Source organism: Chelmon rostratus, chromosome 10 (assembly GCF_017976325.1).
Source record: "Chelmon rostratus isolate fCheRos1 chromosome 10, fCheRos1.pri, whole genome shotgun sequence".
Lineage (NCBI taxonomy): Eukaryota > Metazoa > Chordata > Actinopteri > Chaetodontiformes > Chaetodontidae > Chelmon > Chelmon rostratus.
In genome coordinates this window covers 20,544,495-20,562,023 of record NC_055667.1, presented here as the reverse complement: position 1 = coordinate 20,562,023, position 17,529 = coordinate 20,544,495, and the positions used below count along the sequence as shown (strand labels likewise).

At 41.7% G+C, this 17,529-nt stretch overlaps 1 protein-coding gene across 2 annotated transcripts in view; it reads right to left on the bottom strand.

The window, feature by feature from the left end:
• The window catches only part of LOC121612578 (adenylate cyclase type 6-like), a 33,935-nt gene that overhangs the window by 10,421 nt on the left and 5,985 nt on the right, over positions 1-17,529 (bottom strand). For both annotated transcript variants that reach the window (XM_041945559.1, XM_041945560.1), the window contains 2 exons: positions 2,435-2,584; positions 553-674 (listed from right to left, as the gene is read on the bottom strand). In XM_041945559.1, coding sequence (XP_041801493.1) covers positions 553-674; positions 2,435-2,584 — 272 coding nt within the window. The remainder of the gene's footprint in view (positions 1-552; positions 675-2,434; positions 2,585-17,529) is intronic.

The window sequence follows — 17,529 nt, the reverse complement described above, 5'->3', positions numbered from 1 at the left end:
TCTGAAGGAGATCTGTGCCAGCGTGTAGTGTGTGTGTGTGTGTGTGTGTGAGGTGGGAGAGAGGAACTGTGTAGCACTGTGTTTGCTCAGTGCTGTAATTGAATGTGTGCTGAAGCTCTCCATCTTTGGGGATTATCTTATCTTGGCTGCTGGTGATTAAGTATTCCCTCACTAGTGTTAATTAGCCTCCACTCTGCCAAACCACTCTACCCTCTTCTGACTGTGTGTGTGTGTGTGTGTGTGCGTGTGTGTGTGTGTGTGTGTGTGTGTGTGTGCATGAATCTGTGTGAATCACTCTCAGGAAGAATTAGGGCAGAATGTTTTGTGGTGAATTTTATGGGATTATGCAAAACATCTTAACATGTATTTTCATGTTTTGAGAATGACATGAGATGATACATCACAGTAGATCATAACATGTACTCTATGTTCTCTAGAGGCGTCTTACACAAAAACTGACAACCATGCTGAAAGCGAGGCTGATCGAGTACGAGAATTTTTAATTGATGTGTATAAATTCATGAATTCATGGACTAAAGCACTAAGGCTGACCTGACATTGTCATGTTTCTGGATATAGATCTTATGGAACATCATGTCTTCCTTCTTGGCATTGATGTCAGCCTTCATCTCCATGGCAACGTGCCTTGGCAGCACTGAAAGCAACAGACGCTCCTGGAAAACACAAAAAAAGAAACAAAATGCAGATTGTGTCATTCACAATGTTGCTGTCTGTATGTGCAGTGTGTCAAGTGTGCACCCACATGTTTGCGTACGTGTGTTTGTTGAGTTAATCGTGAGTTTTAGGGACTTTTTCACACCTGAAAGTCTGAATCAAGGTTTGCGTTTTTGTTACATACATTTGATCCGGCTAGTTCTGCTGTTACATTGCAAATATGTGAGCGCACCAAAGAGCTATACATGACATACCCACGTCCTGTCGTTGTCACCTACATGAGCAGCGTCTCCTCATACTCCCAAACGATTGGTTTGTCGACGGGCGTGTCGATTCAGCTTGACTCTCTGTCTCATTGTCTTGGAAAGTAATTGAAAGGTGTCGGATTTTGTGGTTTTTTTTTTTCCAACTGGCGCTATAAAAAACATCTGCTCTTCTCGTCTCCCCATGTGCCACCATGGCTCGTTTTGTCCCACCAGTTCTTATTTAATCAGGGGACAAGAGATTAAGGTTCGGCCTAAGGTTAGAGTTAGGACTAGGTTTAGTTTTAGGCAAAAGTTAGAGGACATGTCCAGTGATATTCTTTATTTTATTCACTGTTAACAAATCCCATGAAAAGACCATGAACTGATCCTCTTACAGGTATTGTCTCTAGATCCAAAGCCTTACATATCTTATTCCTCTGCACCACAGAGCTCCATTGTTGTCCAAAAACTATTAAACACACATCAATGAGCCACACTGTCACATCATGAACATGAGTTTATTTTTAGTTGATCCAATATACGCCGTCCTGTGCCGCCACTACGAAGGAATTGTCGGTTACTGTTTGTAAACACAGCATTGGCCCCGCCAATGGGCAGCGATTCAAGAGCATTGCACCTGACTACATGTGGAAAAATGAGTTATCTTGCTAGTATTTCATCAAATAATGTGTTTATCGTGTGTGAATCTCATTGTTTGTGTATATGAAGGAAGAGCTACACTAATGGTTGGATTACTGGCTCTAATTAGCCAGCGATTTTAGCCATCTTCAGTCAAGCTTGCTAATAGGCATAGTAGTAGACAATGACAACGTGTCATGGTCATAACGTATTTACAATGCCCAGCAATCTGTCGGATTACAGACAACAGACCAACAGCAACATCAGCTAATAGTTTTTGTATATACAGGAGAATTACAGCGTCAGCCTGGGCGCTACCTTTTTACAAAGTCCCGACCTCACCCGTGTGCTGCTATTGGCTGGGAGCTACACAAGCACCGCCCAAAGGCTGCAGCACAGAAACTTCTCAAAGACAACAAAATATGAGGAAAATCAGAAAAAACAGGTAAAGGGCAGCATCTCTGCAGACACATACACCGCTGCACACTTCTAGTGGGTCAGGAGTGATGATTGAGAGTGTATAACTTTAATACTCACCAGTACAACTAGTGTGTATTCAATTATTGGGGGAAATTCTGTCCATCAAATGTACAGTCTCCTTCTGTTTGAGTTTTGTTTGCTACAGTGGGCAGCTGTTTCAGAAAACTACTGAGCCTTTTTTTTATTTAAGTATATATAAGTGACCCAATTTCAAAGATTTACCCCTTCAGTAGGAACAAATGGGCCTGACAATCACTGTGCCTGCTTCCAAGAGTCTGACAGGAGAGTAGGATGCTGATACAAAGAACTAGCTGCACAAAACGTAAAATTCTGGTTAGGCTTCATTTTTACAAAAGAAGAGGCTTGCAAGTTAAGGACTCTGTGTGCAGGGTCACCTGTTGTTGATTCTCCCTCTGCAGATGTAGTCTGGCCTGGATGTATCCTCTGGTCTCCTGGAAGGCTTGTCTCTGGGAAACCTCTGCAGGGTAGTGGGTACAGATTCCAATGATGTTAGTGCACAGGAAGATCAGGACATTAGCACTCACCTGGAGAGAGGAGAGAGGAGAGAGAGAGAGGTAAGATACGACGAAGGAAGGAGGATTCTGCTAATCCTGTGAGAGGACAGAGGGAGAAACTCTGAATGATTTAAGCGGAGATTGTGTTTTCTCATCAAACTAGACAAAGGATTCGTTTCTCGTGTACCAATGTTGTTGTTGTTGCTTCCGGGACAAAATGGTTTCATAAATCAAAACCCGAGTCTTTGTTGTGAGAGAAAAGTACAGAGGATGAGATGTGTTCAACCTTAAATCATGCTAAAATCGTCTGGTTGACTGGTTTTATTGACGGTGAGAGTAAAAGTGACGCTGACAGAGATGGAGATGGAGACAGTACATCTCAACTGCTTGACTTTACCGGAAAATCCTTACATAAAAACAAATGTTGACAAGCCTTTATTGCACTCTTACTGAAGGTTAAATTATGACACTAGTGGCATGAACTTCTTTTCTCAAACATTTCTATTCCCCATCTCTCTCAAAAGACTCAAGGCATACCTTAAGTGCATTACTTTCCCGTTACAGCATGTGATTTTTGGCTGTCTGAGATGAAAGTTGACAATTGTGAGAGAAACGTGATAAAATCTTTGGTTGTCTGGTTCTAGATCAAACTGTGAGACACGTCCACCAAAAGCCAAAGAAATATCGGACACACACACACCCACACAGTTACTAAAATGATGGAGGCAATGTAAGAAGATACGTTTTGTGGTGCTTCGGCCAAACGTGGTTTATTGTTCTGCTGCATTTTCAGATAGATGACATGAGCTGATGACTCTGCTCTCAATATACTTTTTGCATGGCATGGCAATATGACATAACTCACATTGTACAGTCCAACACAGACTGCTACCAAGATTTTATTAGACCCATCTTGCACAGTGTGACATGCAATAATGGTTGTTGTTGTTGTTGCATACTCTAAAGGTCTTTAAACTGCATCAATGGGAATAGCAGAAAGTGTATTCAGATGTTCTCAGTTGTATATCAGTTAATGAAATGAAAACTAAATATTTGCGTCAAGGCTTTTTATAAATGTCTTTTAAATACAGCAGCTTCATCATGCACTAATGGCTGCATCAACTCACAATACTCAGTGATGCTCAGTGATTACACTGAGCTGAGTGTGCATCAGAAGGTGTTACATCCTGTATCAAACACCAACGCAAAGACAAGGGTTTCACATCTAATGTGAAGCCTTTGAATGTTTCTACTTCCTCCAGTATTTGTGATCAATACTTCAACAGTATGTGGATACTATGGAGCCACAATCTTTTACACACTGACATCTCCTGGGTAAAAATGGAAATACACAAAGGCCAAAGGGTTCTGTTCATGATACTGCAACACCGTACCTTCACTTCACACTTTAAATATGCAGTGAACAGCAGCACAAACAAAAAAAAAACACATAAACACATGAACTGAAAGGACAGTTCTCCTTACATGCTTCATGTAATTCTGTTTTATTGCCATTGTGTCTTACACATGAAACTAAGGCTTCAATTACATTGCAAAAGCAAATGGTGACAAGAGGCCTCCTTATCGAATGTCTCAGCCTGAAGAAATCCGACCTTACTCCACTTGATATCTTACATCCAACAGATGCTCTGCTGAATTGTTTTGATCCAGCTGTAGTCTAAATTACAGTCATACAAAACATCAAAGAGAAAGTTCAGTTTTTTTTGTGCATCAGGATCGATGTGAACAGAAGTCATCATAATTAATCATGACCAGATTTCAAAGGATCTTTGTATCATGGCATGTGCAGAATTCACATACTGGCTCCCTTTTTGATGCAAAAGTTAACATCATCCAGAGAGGCGTCTTTGAGCTTGACGTCCTTTGTTGACTGACAGAAAGTCAGGATACTTATAGGATATATTTTTATGTACATGTGAAATGTCAAAGCTTTCTATTTGTTCCCTGTGGTTACTGTGTGCTTTGAATCTCTTTTACAGGTTCCTAGATTATATATCATATGTTTTTTATTATTTGTCTTTAAAGTGCCTTTGGAAGCTTCTCAAATAAATGTAATGATCAATATTCTCTCACATGCAATTTGTGATCCAGACATTGTAATTAAGATCTTGATCCATGTGAAACACTTCAAATGTTAGGGCCTTCCTAATACTTACATTTTGCATGATATTAATGATATCTTTCTATCTTAATTATTACTTCAGGGGCTCTGTCAAATACATTGTATCTTCATCATAAAGGTGATTTATATTTCAGAATGTCGGGTCTTTAGTTTTGAAATCATGTGACCAAGAGAAAAGTGTGTATCTGCTCCATTGTTAATGAAGTGCACATGGTTGAACAAACGTGAGCAGACCTGATAAATATGGAATACTTGGTAAATAAAATAAAAAAAAAACATTGGGCAATCTTAAAATATTTCCTACTGTCTTCATATTAATCAAAAGAAAGACATTTAGTGGAAGCCTGCATGTAAACAGAAGAGCGTGAATGAAGATATAGAAGGTGGCTATAAAAGAATAATGAGAATAGCTTTCGAGGGTAAAGGTTCCCCAAGGTGACATAGTTTGCACAATAATAAGAAACAGATGGGTAATGGGCATGAGTTTAGGAAGAAAGCAAACAAGGGGTGGCCTAAAAAATAGAACAGCGGCATAATGGACAACGCTGATAAAATGGATGACTGACAGATGTGGAGGGCAGGAAGGAAATGAGTGGCAAGGAGCAGGACGAGGGAGGAAGAAGACAATGTGAGGATGACAAGAGTAAGAAGAGTACCAGTGAGTGGGGCCTGCAGAGAGGGAGAGAGAGCAGGACACATATGGGCCACAGTGACATTAGGCAGATGGCTCAGAGCGCTCAGCTCTGTTTACATTACTCTCACTGATCAAGCAAAAACAGCCACGAGACAAAAGTGAAGCCTGCAGCACGATGTGCATTTGCAGGTGAACACTTCCTGTCAGTCTATAAGTGCGCAGTCTGTGAATACATGTTCTCTCTCCACATGCAATGAGCTACTCCAACTATTTATCTGCTGAGATTCACTCAACGTGCGCATCACACTTCATATGTCTCAGCTCACGGGCTCGAACTAATTGCTTGCTTTTCTCAAGAGGGCAAGGGCTAGTGGGTTTACAGAGTACACAGTAAGGTCCTGTGTTTACGCAACAGCACTCCACCTCTTTAGGAGCTCTGCTTGGCACCGTTTACCTGCTACCTGTGCACACTACCACGCTCCCAGTGCGAGGCCACTGCACCTGCTCAACAACACACTCATTTATCCAAACTCATTACTCATTACCTTATCCTGCCGGCCTTTCCTGTGCTGGTTTGGTCCAGCACCATTATAATCATACCACTACGCATTATAATCGTCATTGCTTGCTCCCTGCCAGGTAGGGTTCATGACTGAGTTACCAATAGATTACAACCAACTAAAAGGTTTATGTTCGGTTTGTGAAGACTAAAATAAAGCATGAATTGAACATCATGTCTCGAAAATCACATGTTTTTTATTTTGTGTGTGTGTTTTGCAATACAAGCGGTCGTCATTTTCCCCAGGGGTGGGGGGGGGGGCATGATGGAAGCAGCCAGTCAGTCTGTGGAGAGGACCTCAGCCTAATCCCTGGATATCAAAATGGCATTATGTAAGAGCTGCTCTGATCTGGACAGGACAGGCAAAACAGCACACTGGCTATTCAGCACAACATAGATTAAAATGTATTTTGCCACAAAAATCCCCCCACCAGCTTAGTGAGGATATTCAGGCTTAATCAATAAATGATCGGCATGGCTCTATGGATGCATTGCTGAATAAATGACCACCTCTCTGCTTAACAAGTAAGTCTGTTGCATACCTGGAAAACCCCCACAACGAAGGGAAACCTCCTCTAACGATGTACATTTTACTGAGTCTAGAATCTGTCCTAATACCTGCTGAGCTCTTTATTTCCCTCTATTCAAGCTGAATTCTGCCATTTGTTAAAAAAAAACAACATCCATCCCATTATCTAACTTTTACTTCCTCATAATCATGAGATGCTTTTTTATATGTTATACATTGATTATATCATTCAGGGAGACTGACTGTATGTAAGCTTATGAGACAAAGACACTACTTCTTACTTCATTTATTGCTGTACTAGACATATTGTTAATGAGTTTATGGTCTCAACCGCTGGTGTCAAGCCTTCTTCAATACAGCGTGATGTTCATTTTGTAATTTATGGTCCCATTTAGAGAAAAATAGCTGATAAAGCAGGGTGTGCTTAAGGGCTTGGCTAACTTGTGATTGCCAAGTCGCTACCATGGCGTGTCCTCGGGTTGTCAGTCAGATCAGATGTGTATCCTCCCCTTCGCCACCTTTCCATCCAAATATGGTCACTCCTGGCTCCAAAACCGTGACGGCAGCCATAATGCCAAAGTCAAGGCTGCAAAACAGCAGTCCGCAAACCAGTGGGTGACGTCACAGTGGCTTTAAACTTGTGGCAAACACAACAATGACATCCACCTGCCCATCACTGGTGATGCCTCAGCAGCGACACCGCACCTCCCCTCCACATCCACCCATCAACGCTCTGCACCTAATGAAACCCCTCTGAAGCTACAGTCTCCCACTTGGATGAGCAGGCGAGGATGAGGGGGGCTAATGGAACATTCAGAAACTTTATTTATAATTTTTCTGCTCCTTTATGATGGATTCAGCGCAGCAGCCATTTACTTTAGCAGGAAGTCTGTGGTCTTGACAGTGAGTCTATAAACATTGACTTTTAAGGCCATCAGGCCCTGTTTCAGACTGGGAAAGAGTGTTGCGGCAGAGAGAGCAATGTGGGAGAATATAGACAAATGGGGCGTTTAATAGCATTCTACAAGACAGATCCAAATGTATGTACCAGGGTAAGATTACTTACAGCAGCTATAATCAATATTTTCATATTAATAGATAGATTAATGGCTAGTCGGGGTCAAAAGGAGTCATGATGAACCCACAGAGAATAATCACCCGACTCTGTACTCTCCCCTCACCACTACACCGCTTCATAGCATCTGTCAGCTAATCTTTTGGTTTTTTCTGGTCCACAAATTTATGTTTTGGTTCACATCACTTTTGTTCGAGGAAGCAGGAAGCTGCTTTCAGGTAAGAACCTCTGAAAACTGTACGTTACCTGTCCAGCACCAAGCGGCAGACAGAAACAGTTAGCTGGTGATAGTGGAGCATAGAGCTTAAAGACAGGCAGAATTGGACTTTAATTCACCGAAAGGCCAGAAACATGACTTCAAATGAATGATGATGTTGCTCCATGACTGATATGTAAATAAACAACTGTTTGCTAAAAGCGTATCAGCAGAAAAGGTGGTAATATGTCAGCGGCCAAACAAATCTGCTATTGCATGCTTAAGGGACATCATAAAGGAAAACTTATCAACAGAAATACTAATTTAGTCTGTCTGTCTGTGTGTGCAATGAAGTAACTAAACAATCCAAAACAGACAGTAGGATGTGAAACAGTCAGCACGCACAAGCCGATGCCATTTAAAACCAAACAATCAAACTGTCTGAGGTTTCTGTATAGTGCATGGTCCATCTTGCAGAATGTCAGCCCAGTATCTCTTTTCTTTTTGTCTCATCATGTCTCAACACACCAGAGCAGTCGGTGACCTGCCCCCTCCTTTAATCCCCCCCATCCTGCTCTCCATCCCACTTAACAATACTCAGCCAACAACGGTGTGAGAGTGTGTGCATACATGCAAATGCACAACATTATCAGGTCAGAGAGGATCTTAAGATCTTCACATTGTCCCCAGACACCTGGTATTACTACTATACCACTTCCTTTACTCCAAGCCCTTGCAAGTCAGTTGACAGAATGAAAATGTCTGAAATGAACACTGATTCTGCAGACCAAAAGCTCTTTCAGGACAATTTAAATCCCTTTAGATCAGCTGTAAGCAACCAGATACATCTTCCCCAGACACGTGGTTTGTTTCTTATGGCCAATCAGTGAGAAAGGCAGATTAGATGTTGTTGATAAGCAAGAAACTAGCTTTGTTATAATGTGAGTGTGCAGGTATTATGTTCACTTTCCTGACTTAATATTGCCGTTGGAGAGCTCATTTTGAAGCCAGCAGTCATTATACACCTCTTATGCGTGGAAGATGGAGATGTGATGATGGTGGTGATTTTATATATAACTCAATGTTGTTGAAGTGTCTCTCTCCCCCTCTCTCTGTCTCTCTCTCTGTCTCTGCGTGTGCTTCTTTCTCAGTCTTGTGAAAGGTTCTGCTTAGTGTTGGCCCGAGACTCACACCCACGGAGACTGTGAATTATCAGAGATGGCAGCACAGCTTTCACTTAGCAACTATCACCCACATTCCACAGCCTCCCTCCAAAGACCTGCAGTCCCCCACCCAGGTTCAGGGAAGGTGCAGCGTGGGGACCGGCTCAGGGCGGCGGGGGGTAGTGTAGGGGTGGGTAGATGAGTTACAGGCTCATTACACCGACACACCACTGTCAGAACTTACTGTATTCCCTGTATGTTCTGACTCTGGCTTGCCCCTTACCAACAAATTGTTATCACTGTCAATAAACCTGTTTTTCTTATTATATTATATTAATTATTAGATCTATAAAATGTTAAAAATCACACACACAGGAGTCCAAATACCGACCGATCAATTTACTGTTCGCTAAACCCAGCCTCTCTTAGTTACTGTTGCTTTGCTATAAGCTGGTAGAATACTGCAGAGTACAATGATAACGGCAGCAGATTTACCTATGAAATAGTAATTTTGTAAACAATGGCCTTTTCATTTCAGAGGTAGGTAAAAGCAGGCTTCTCATTTCTAGTTGTTCACCAGATTTTTTGGTTGGCTGAAATGTCAACTGTCATGATGATGTGATTTTTGCTGGGGTCTGTGCCAAATAAGCATTTCCCTCATGTCATGTGCACCACAATATTCCATTTATAATGTTATTTTGTGACAAATTTTACCTTTATCAAGAAAGTACAGCTCCTGAAATGTGGAGGATGGCTTGGCCGTATTGCGATTTCCATAAACTTCAGATTAATTTTTGAGCCCTGATCTGTCTCTGGCTAAAGGTCAGGATCCTCACCAGTCGAAAAAGCCTCTGAGGGTGAGAACTATCCAATGTGTTTGGCAAACATAGCACTATCTCAGCTCATGCTGACTGGGGTTGCAGGGGTCTAAACTTCCCGAGGGACAGAGGTCAAAACTTAGGTCAAAACTCTGATAGCATCCAGGATCAGTTTCCACACAGTGGATGTGCTAGTCATAAACAGGGATGTCATAAACTAATGTACTGAGTTAATGATATGCTACTCTTGCCCTTGGAAGAAGTGTTCAATCCCTACCATAGGTAGTCTCCAGTTAGTCAGACATGCTAATGACTGCAGACATTTAAGATGACAAACACATGCTGTAATGGATTTGTCACACCTTTGCTCTTGTGTGTTTGTTCTTGGAAAAGTTCAAATAAAACCCCTCAAACTTTAAATGGCAAATATCACTCATACTGAAGCTGCATGTGCACCACTTCAACAAGTGGAAAACAAACTTGACAGACCTACAGTGCCTGGTTACAGTTGCTAAGCTATGATTGGGCAATCTCCATTTCAGGGAGGGGTTAAGCAAACTGTCAATTATTCGACTAATCCTGTCAGCACTGCTTAACTTCAAATGGTTTGGAGCTATCTCTAATTACTGAAGTCACTTACATACACTGTGAACGATATTTCATGGAAACATGGAAAAACTCTGTGGAGAACAAGACGCTAAATTTATAAATTTAAGACCTTTTCCCAGAGGGAGCATTGACTGATGGGATATTGTTGTTGAACCTGGGCCAGCGAGAGTGGAAGTCAGAGCTCATCGGCCTTTGAGGAGCATCTGGAACTCCTTAGAGCATCTGTGTTAGATCAGGCTCTGTAAAACACACGCTAGCACCCCGAACGCAATGACAGTGCTTTACTCGTGACACACCAGAAGAGTCTCTCCCGTAGGTTTTGCCCCTTATCTTTCCTTGAGAGTGTCGGTTATTTATTTCCATATTCTTTCATTTCATTTATTTTTTCCTGCCTTCCCCCCGCTCTGACTCGCGCTCACTGTCACTTTGAGCCTTTGTGAAAGAGTGTGTGTATGTGTGCGGTGCCAGGCAGCTGCTGGGTTTGTGTACTCAGCCTGAGCCTCATGTCTACACACAGCTCGCACTGCCCTTATCTGAAATGACCAGAACCACATCAACTGATAAAGAGTCAAGCCCCGCCTGCACACTCTGCTCCCTCACTCGGCCGGGTGGTCTATACACTGTCTGACACACACTACAATCACACATATGTGTCTTACAGTGGAAATAAACTTCACATAAAAATCAATCTTTTTAGCTCCAGAGACAAAAATTCTGAAGCACAATCAACTGTCCTGTCTTGTCATTTCTGTAATTTGTGATGAACAGCAGAACAGAGTTTTGTCCTTTCTCAGGAAATCATTTTCCAGGATATTTCCAGGACTGCATCAATCAAATTGTTTAAAGGTATTCTTAGTTTCGAGGATCTGTCATCATTGTGACTGATGCTAAGCAGTGTCATTTAAACAAAACTGCACCATTGTGGGGGCACAAAATGCAATAATTTTTCTCTAACATATTACTTGTTCTCTTTTTGCTTAATTTATTAATCTTAATTTCAATTTTTCTCATTTTTAAAGTTGTTTCCATTTCAGTGAATAGCAGTATTTACCACTGAAATGTGAATGCAAACAGGCTGTGGATTCCCATCATAGATCTTCACATGCACATATGCCAAGGGAAGAAAAACGTTGCAGGAAATGTTGTAAATATCACGGATATACGGACCAGAAAAATACACTCTTTCACATGGAAAGATTGTGACAAAGTCCTCTAATAAACACTCGGCAGTGTTTAAACCTTTTTCAGTAAACACAGAGTGAATTTGGACACAGCCTTAGTCTGACATTTCACTTGCAGCGGATCCAAAAATAATTTACACAGAGATTTGTTTCAACAGCAAGACAATAAAACATCCAGATTTTGTTTTGTAGTCAACTAATTCAGTCCTATAACAGACATTGTTTACTGTAGAATACCTTAGCAGCTATAATCTTGCAATCTGTGGAGGAAGTCGTGTACATGTAGGATATTTTTTGTGTATTTAAGTAAAAAATATGAGTCTAAACAAACGTGTGATGCATAAGATAAATCACATCTGTTTTCGGCAGGAAATGGTGCAAATGCGTGGCAACTGTTTCCGCTCCGCAAAGTGTAATTTATTCAAAAGGCCAGATCACAATATATTTTATTACAACAAACATGTTTTTTTAAAGCTAAAAAACTCTTTTCCCCTGTGACCACTGGTATTTGTTTTGGGATTAAGTGAAGGAACAATTTTTCTTATCTATCAACATAAAAGTATGACTGATGACACACAGATTTCTATTAATAATCATATTTGTTAGCTTTTTTGGTTTTAAACATCTTTGAGGCTGTGCACTGAAACACAAGACCATACACATTAAATACACCATGTACAGCCGGGTTGTGAACAGTTACTTGTCATGTAAGGCCAGTCCTCCAGATCATACTGACCATGTTCAAACTCCTTTTTCCTCAGTCATGCTTCTGTAAACATGGACAGAGAAATGCTGGGGGTCCTGACACTGAAAAACTGCACACCGCACACATTTCTGCTGGCAACCAGGCGGGTGTGACTACTGTGGAGAGAGTGTGACTATTAAAGTATTCTGGCACTGAAGTTGCAAAAGTGTTTTTATTTAAAGAACAACAAAATCTGCAAAAAAAAAAAAAAAAAAAAAAAGAAGGGAGCTTGAGAGAATCAAAACCTTTTTTGCAATATTTCCAAGTTTTTCTGGAACGCATGGGACCCCTGCGAGGATGCTCGGCTCCACATGCTGTGGACAGACAACAGGTTCAAGTACAACTGCTGTGATTAAACTAAAACCCTCTTTGAGGAGTTATGTCAACATTAGAGGAATGTGAAGGAGCTGTAATTAACAATAAAACCAATTATCAGTCCAGAAAGGAAACTCGTCGAAATAACAGAACCATACAACATCAATTATTCAAGCCGGCAAGCTTTCTTTTAAAAGTGTGCATCTTTGAGGCCCAGAAACACATCCTGCACTGTCTCTACATTACTGGGACTACAAACATGCACAGTCATAGCAAGCTGACCAGAGATAAGCTTCCTCGAACCAGACAACTGGCAAACAACATCCTGTGCATCCCTGCCTCTCGACTCCCCACCACCTCCACTCATATGACCTCTTCTCTGTCATCGCCATGTTTAATTATGGACTGTCTCATTGCGACGGCAGGGGGGAGGAAAACAAAGCACGAATCTATCCGAGCAGCCAAACAGCAGCGTGTCTAGAAAGCCTGGACCCCTCCACCAACACCCACCCCTCGAGCTTTCAGATTCTCAGAAGGAGAAGTGAACAGCAGAAATCAATTTTGACCTGATTTTTTTTTTTTTTTTTGTCTTCACTTGAAGCAATGGTTACCAAACTGTACACAAGCAAGCTGAACTGGGTCTCGGCAGCTTGAGTCGTAGTTGTTTCCATGGCAACCGCTGGACCAACTGAACACAAGCACTGAGGGAGACACTTAGCAATGCTGTTTATTCCCCATCATTCTCAGAAGTGATGCTAAACTGATTTTCCAGCGCTCTTATTGGTCCACAGATTGGCTGATTGGCGGTGGTGGTATGTGTGTCTGAGTGGGTGAGTGTGTGTGTGTGTGCGTGCGTGTGTGTATCATGCGCGTCTGTATCCATGTAATCCACACAGGCAGTTACAAACGAGTGAAATGGATTTACACAGAAAAACAATTACGCAATGAGGGATCATATCACATCAATGCTTCAATTTTAACACACTGCAACCGACAGTATGTGGCTCCTTTGAGTAAAGCTATGGTGTGTGTGTGTGTGTGTGTATGGGGGTGTGTGTGGGATCCCATCAGTCAGCACCCAATCCTGGTCGTGAGCAAAGTGTACGTGTGACAGGTATCCTCGTTAAAATGCTGCCGCCGCGTTAAACACACAAATTATTTATCAAGGAGGCTGTGGAAGGACTGCGTGGGGAGAATATCGGATTCTCCTCCGATCACACCGCCTCGCTGCCTCCTCCTTCCCTTATACAGGGTGTCTTATTCTATAGCTGCAGCTCTGCACAGGTGATCATCGCCAGCTGACACTTCCTCCACCGGGATACAAGTCTTTCTATCTCGATGCATGATGCACACAAGGTTATTGCAGCACCGGGAGCTGCTGTGAAACTGTGAACAGCTGATACAGTTGATGCGGTGTGAGATTTGCTCTGATTAAAATTCATTTATTCTCGGTCTAACATTCTAGAAATTTTTGAAAATTGAGTAAACAGCCATTTGGAAAGTTCGACGTGAGTGGACTTGCGTATAAACTAAGAGCTTTATGACATGAGCACGACAGTGTTGTTTCAACTCTATTCCCTTATCTTATCTACTGAATAAAAACGCGCTTTAAACACTTAGTGGGAGCTTGACAAGGAGACCAGCGAAACATATTGACTGTCCCCTGACCCAGAGTCCACGTAAATGCCTGATTTGCCCTCTGTGCTGTTTAATGGGCTTTTAGGGGCTTAACCCACCATCTCTGCTGTGCTCAAAGATGCATTACGCCACGCTTCATCAACGTACTACAGAAAAAGATAAATAAACCATTGTAGTATCTGTGAATACACAGCATCAGCCTTTACACAGTGTAGTGTTTCAGGGTATGTGAAAACGCAGCCCCATGTGTATGCAGAGAAAAGGGGGTTAGAGTGACCTGCCTGTTGCTCTGACGCAGGCTCTGATAAGACTGTTCCATGTGACGCAACAGTTAGCAGAAACGCCGAGGGCCGGGTATTTTTAGGAACCAGTCTTTGACCTCTCACAGCACTTGTGTCAACAACATCCACACAACAATGCTAGCCATTGTCAGGGGACCACAAAGCAAATAATGCTGGGGTGAAGAATGTACAATAATGAGAAGTTTCAGTGACAAAATCCAGGAATGTCTTTGACAAACACATCGACGGCACGGCCCAGCAGAGCGATGTGCAGAAAACGTGCTTGGGCTTTCCTGGCGCATTTTTTTTTTTTTTGCATGTGCGTGTACTGTACATGTCAGTGTTCACACTCAAACACCCACACATAAGGGCAGGACAATAGCTTTGGGGTGTTACTTCCCAAAGAAAAACAAACAGCAGTTGTGACAAACATTCATTAGAGACTAAAAGGGAAGGTGACAACCATAACAAAGCATGGGATGGTGCGTGTGTGTGTGTGTATTGATGGGTGGGACGTGCACATGTGTAAGTACTGTACCGCTATGGCTAATTGATTTCAGCTGAGGAGTCTGAGGATCACAGACATGGCGCCACAAAAAACATGAGCAATAACAGCGAAGCGGAGCTCACATGTAGCAGGACGTCTCGGCTACAAATCACTTTCACACGTTAAAGCTCTGTTAGATTGCTGTTTGTTTTGAGAGCGGTCCCGCGTATAACAAGGCGGCTCAAACTCCAATATATACAGTTTATGGAGTGAGTGTGTACAATAAGGCCCTCAAAGTGAAGCTGAGAACGGACACTAGATTCTACTGTACGCAGCTGTAAAAACACACATACCGACCAACGCCAAGAGCAATACAGCTTTGGAAACAACCAGATGGACTGCATGTGTTTTGAAAGGTTTGAAGGGATTAAGGGCCATAAATTTCAAGAGGCTATCATGAAATGCTTCTCATAGAGCAAACAGACACCATCAAGATGGCTGTAAGAGCCTCAGTTTCCTTCAGACTTACGTGACAGATTCTGTTAGCAACAACAAAGAAACAGAATAAAAAACCCTTAAAATAATTCTATTACTCATACTCATGTTCATTTTTATGCACAAACATTCAGTAATTGCATTCAAAATGTTGAAGTGAGATTTTTGTTATTACATTGTGGCATATTTTGGCTAAGAAATGTGCAATAATGGTATTTTTAAAAGTGCTTAATTAAACAACCTATTTTTGTTTTGTTTTTTTTTTACTGTGGATTTCCTTTGTGATTCAAATAAGAGTTCATGGTAAGAAAGAAATAAATGTCCAGTCAAGCCATTCTGTCAAAGTTTTATTCTGGTCATTCATGTCTCTGAATTGGAACACTTGTTTTTGTTTTGGACTATAATTGACAATGCAATTTAGTGTTTAACCTTCAACAAAATGTCACTTCACATAGATACAGCATGGTAATCCTCCTATAGTAATGAGTGTGTGTGGCCTCGCTCTTCAAGCATATTTTGAATAGAAATGCATAGATTTTATTAGAAACTAGCTTCACACTGTAAAAACAGAAAGAAATTGCTGTTATTGAGATATAGGACATGACTCGGGGTAAGATTGGTTTTTAGGGCCTTTAACAAATCTGTAATGCAGCTCTTGCAGGTTTTGAGGTTTTCACAGAGCTGCTGACCGAGACCCAGGCACTGTTCATACTCTGTCAACAAGATGTCCACAAATTTGCTGAATTTGTGAGTGCTTAGTGTGTGATTCTCATATCCCAGGTGTTTTTATTCTCACTGTGTGTAGCTATGAGTTTGAAATAATAATAAACTAAGTTAAACTGTATTTGTGTAGCACCCTTCATACAAGAAATGCAGCTCAAAGTGCTTTATAACAAAGGATTTACATGCACCAAGTGCTTCACATCAATAAATAAATATGAAAATACAAGATTTTGGGGACAGGGCATTTAAAAACCATCCACAGCTGGTCTAAGCCAATTTAACTGAGCAAACCAATACAGAATCTACAGTCTGATATACAAATAACACACATATAATTATAGTTCCTGTCCAACTCAACTGCGCAGATTCCTTCTCAATTCACCGATGATGAATCCGCAGTGCCAGCAAACAGAAGACGGCAACGCAAAGGTGATGTGCATTTACATCATTCCTCATACACAACTTGATCATTATCTGTGCCCATGAACACCAACAGAAACCCGGTGAGGTTAATGAGTTATTGGAAAAAGAGGAAATACTTGCACACAAGCGTGAAGCAGTGATTGATGACAATGTTTTACTGTGTCACATAGTACACGGATGACCTTAGGAATAAACAGCATTGCCGGGCTGCAGCTATCTCATGACATTCATTCACTTAACGATGGCAAACAATGTTGGAGCCCGTGATGGATTGCACTATGGTATATCATGCATGATGCTAGAGAGCATACAGCGGTTACTGAGTTCCCACGAATCCCAAATCTAGTCCTGTACTCCAGCAATTTTTTGTGATAAAAAATCACAATATTGTGACAAATTGAGCTGCGTGAATGTGACTTTTTTGGTTGTTTTCTGAGAACAGATTCGGTCATAAACTGCAATTTCTTCATAGATTCTTTGCATAGCTTATAGTAATGGCAGAGACATTACTGTAACAATCAGTGGTTTATAATCAAGTCTTATATCCCCCTATTGTTTTCCTGAAATGGTCTTCCCATTATGTTTTCCATAACTTTTCCCCAAGGACACAACAGTTGGAAAACAGCTATGGCAGAAAAGAAAGCAAGCATCCACCATGCTGTGCACCCCTCCCACCCCTCAGCCTCACCCCCGTCACCCCACCCTTGGAGAAAAGTACAAAGCGTCCCTTGTGTGAGAGCACAGAGACCTGAGTGATACTGCTTTATATCATGGTATTCTCCCACTGTCACACAACAGCACGCACTCACACACAGAGCCGTCCAGCCGGGGCCGTTCATTCAGCCCACTGACCTTCAGCGAGCCCCTTGGTCCTTGGCATGACGCACAAACAACACACTGTACAGCAAGACCCATAAGCCCCAAAGTACATGTGAATACGCAGAGACGACACGGTGACAAA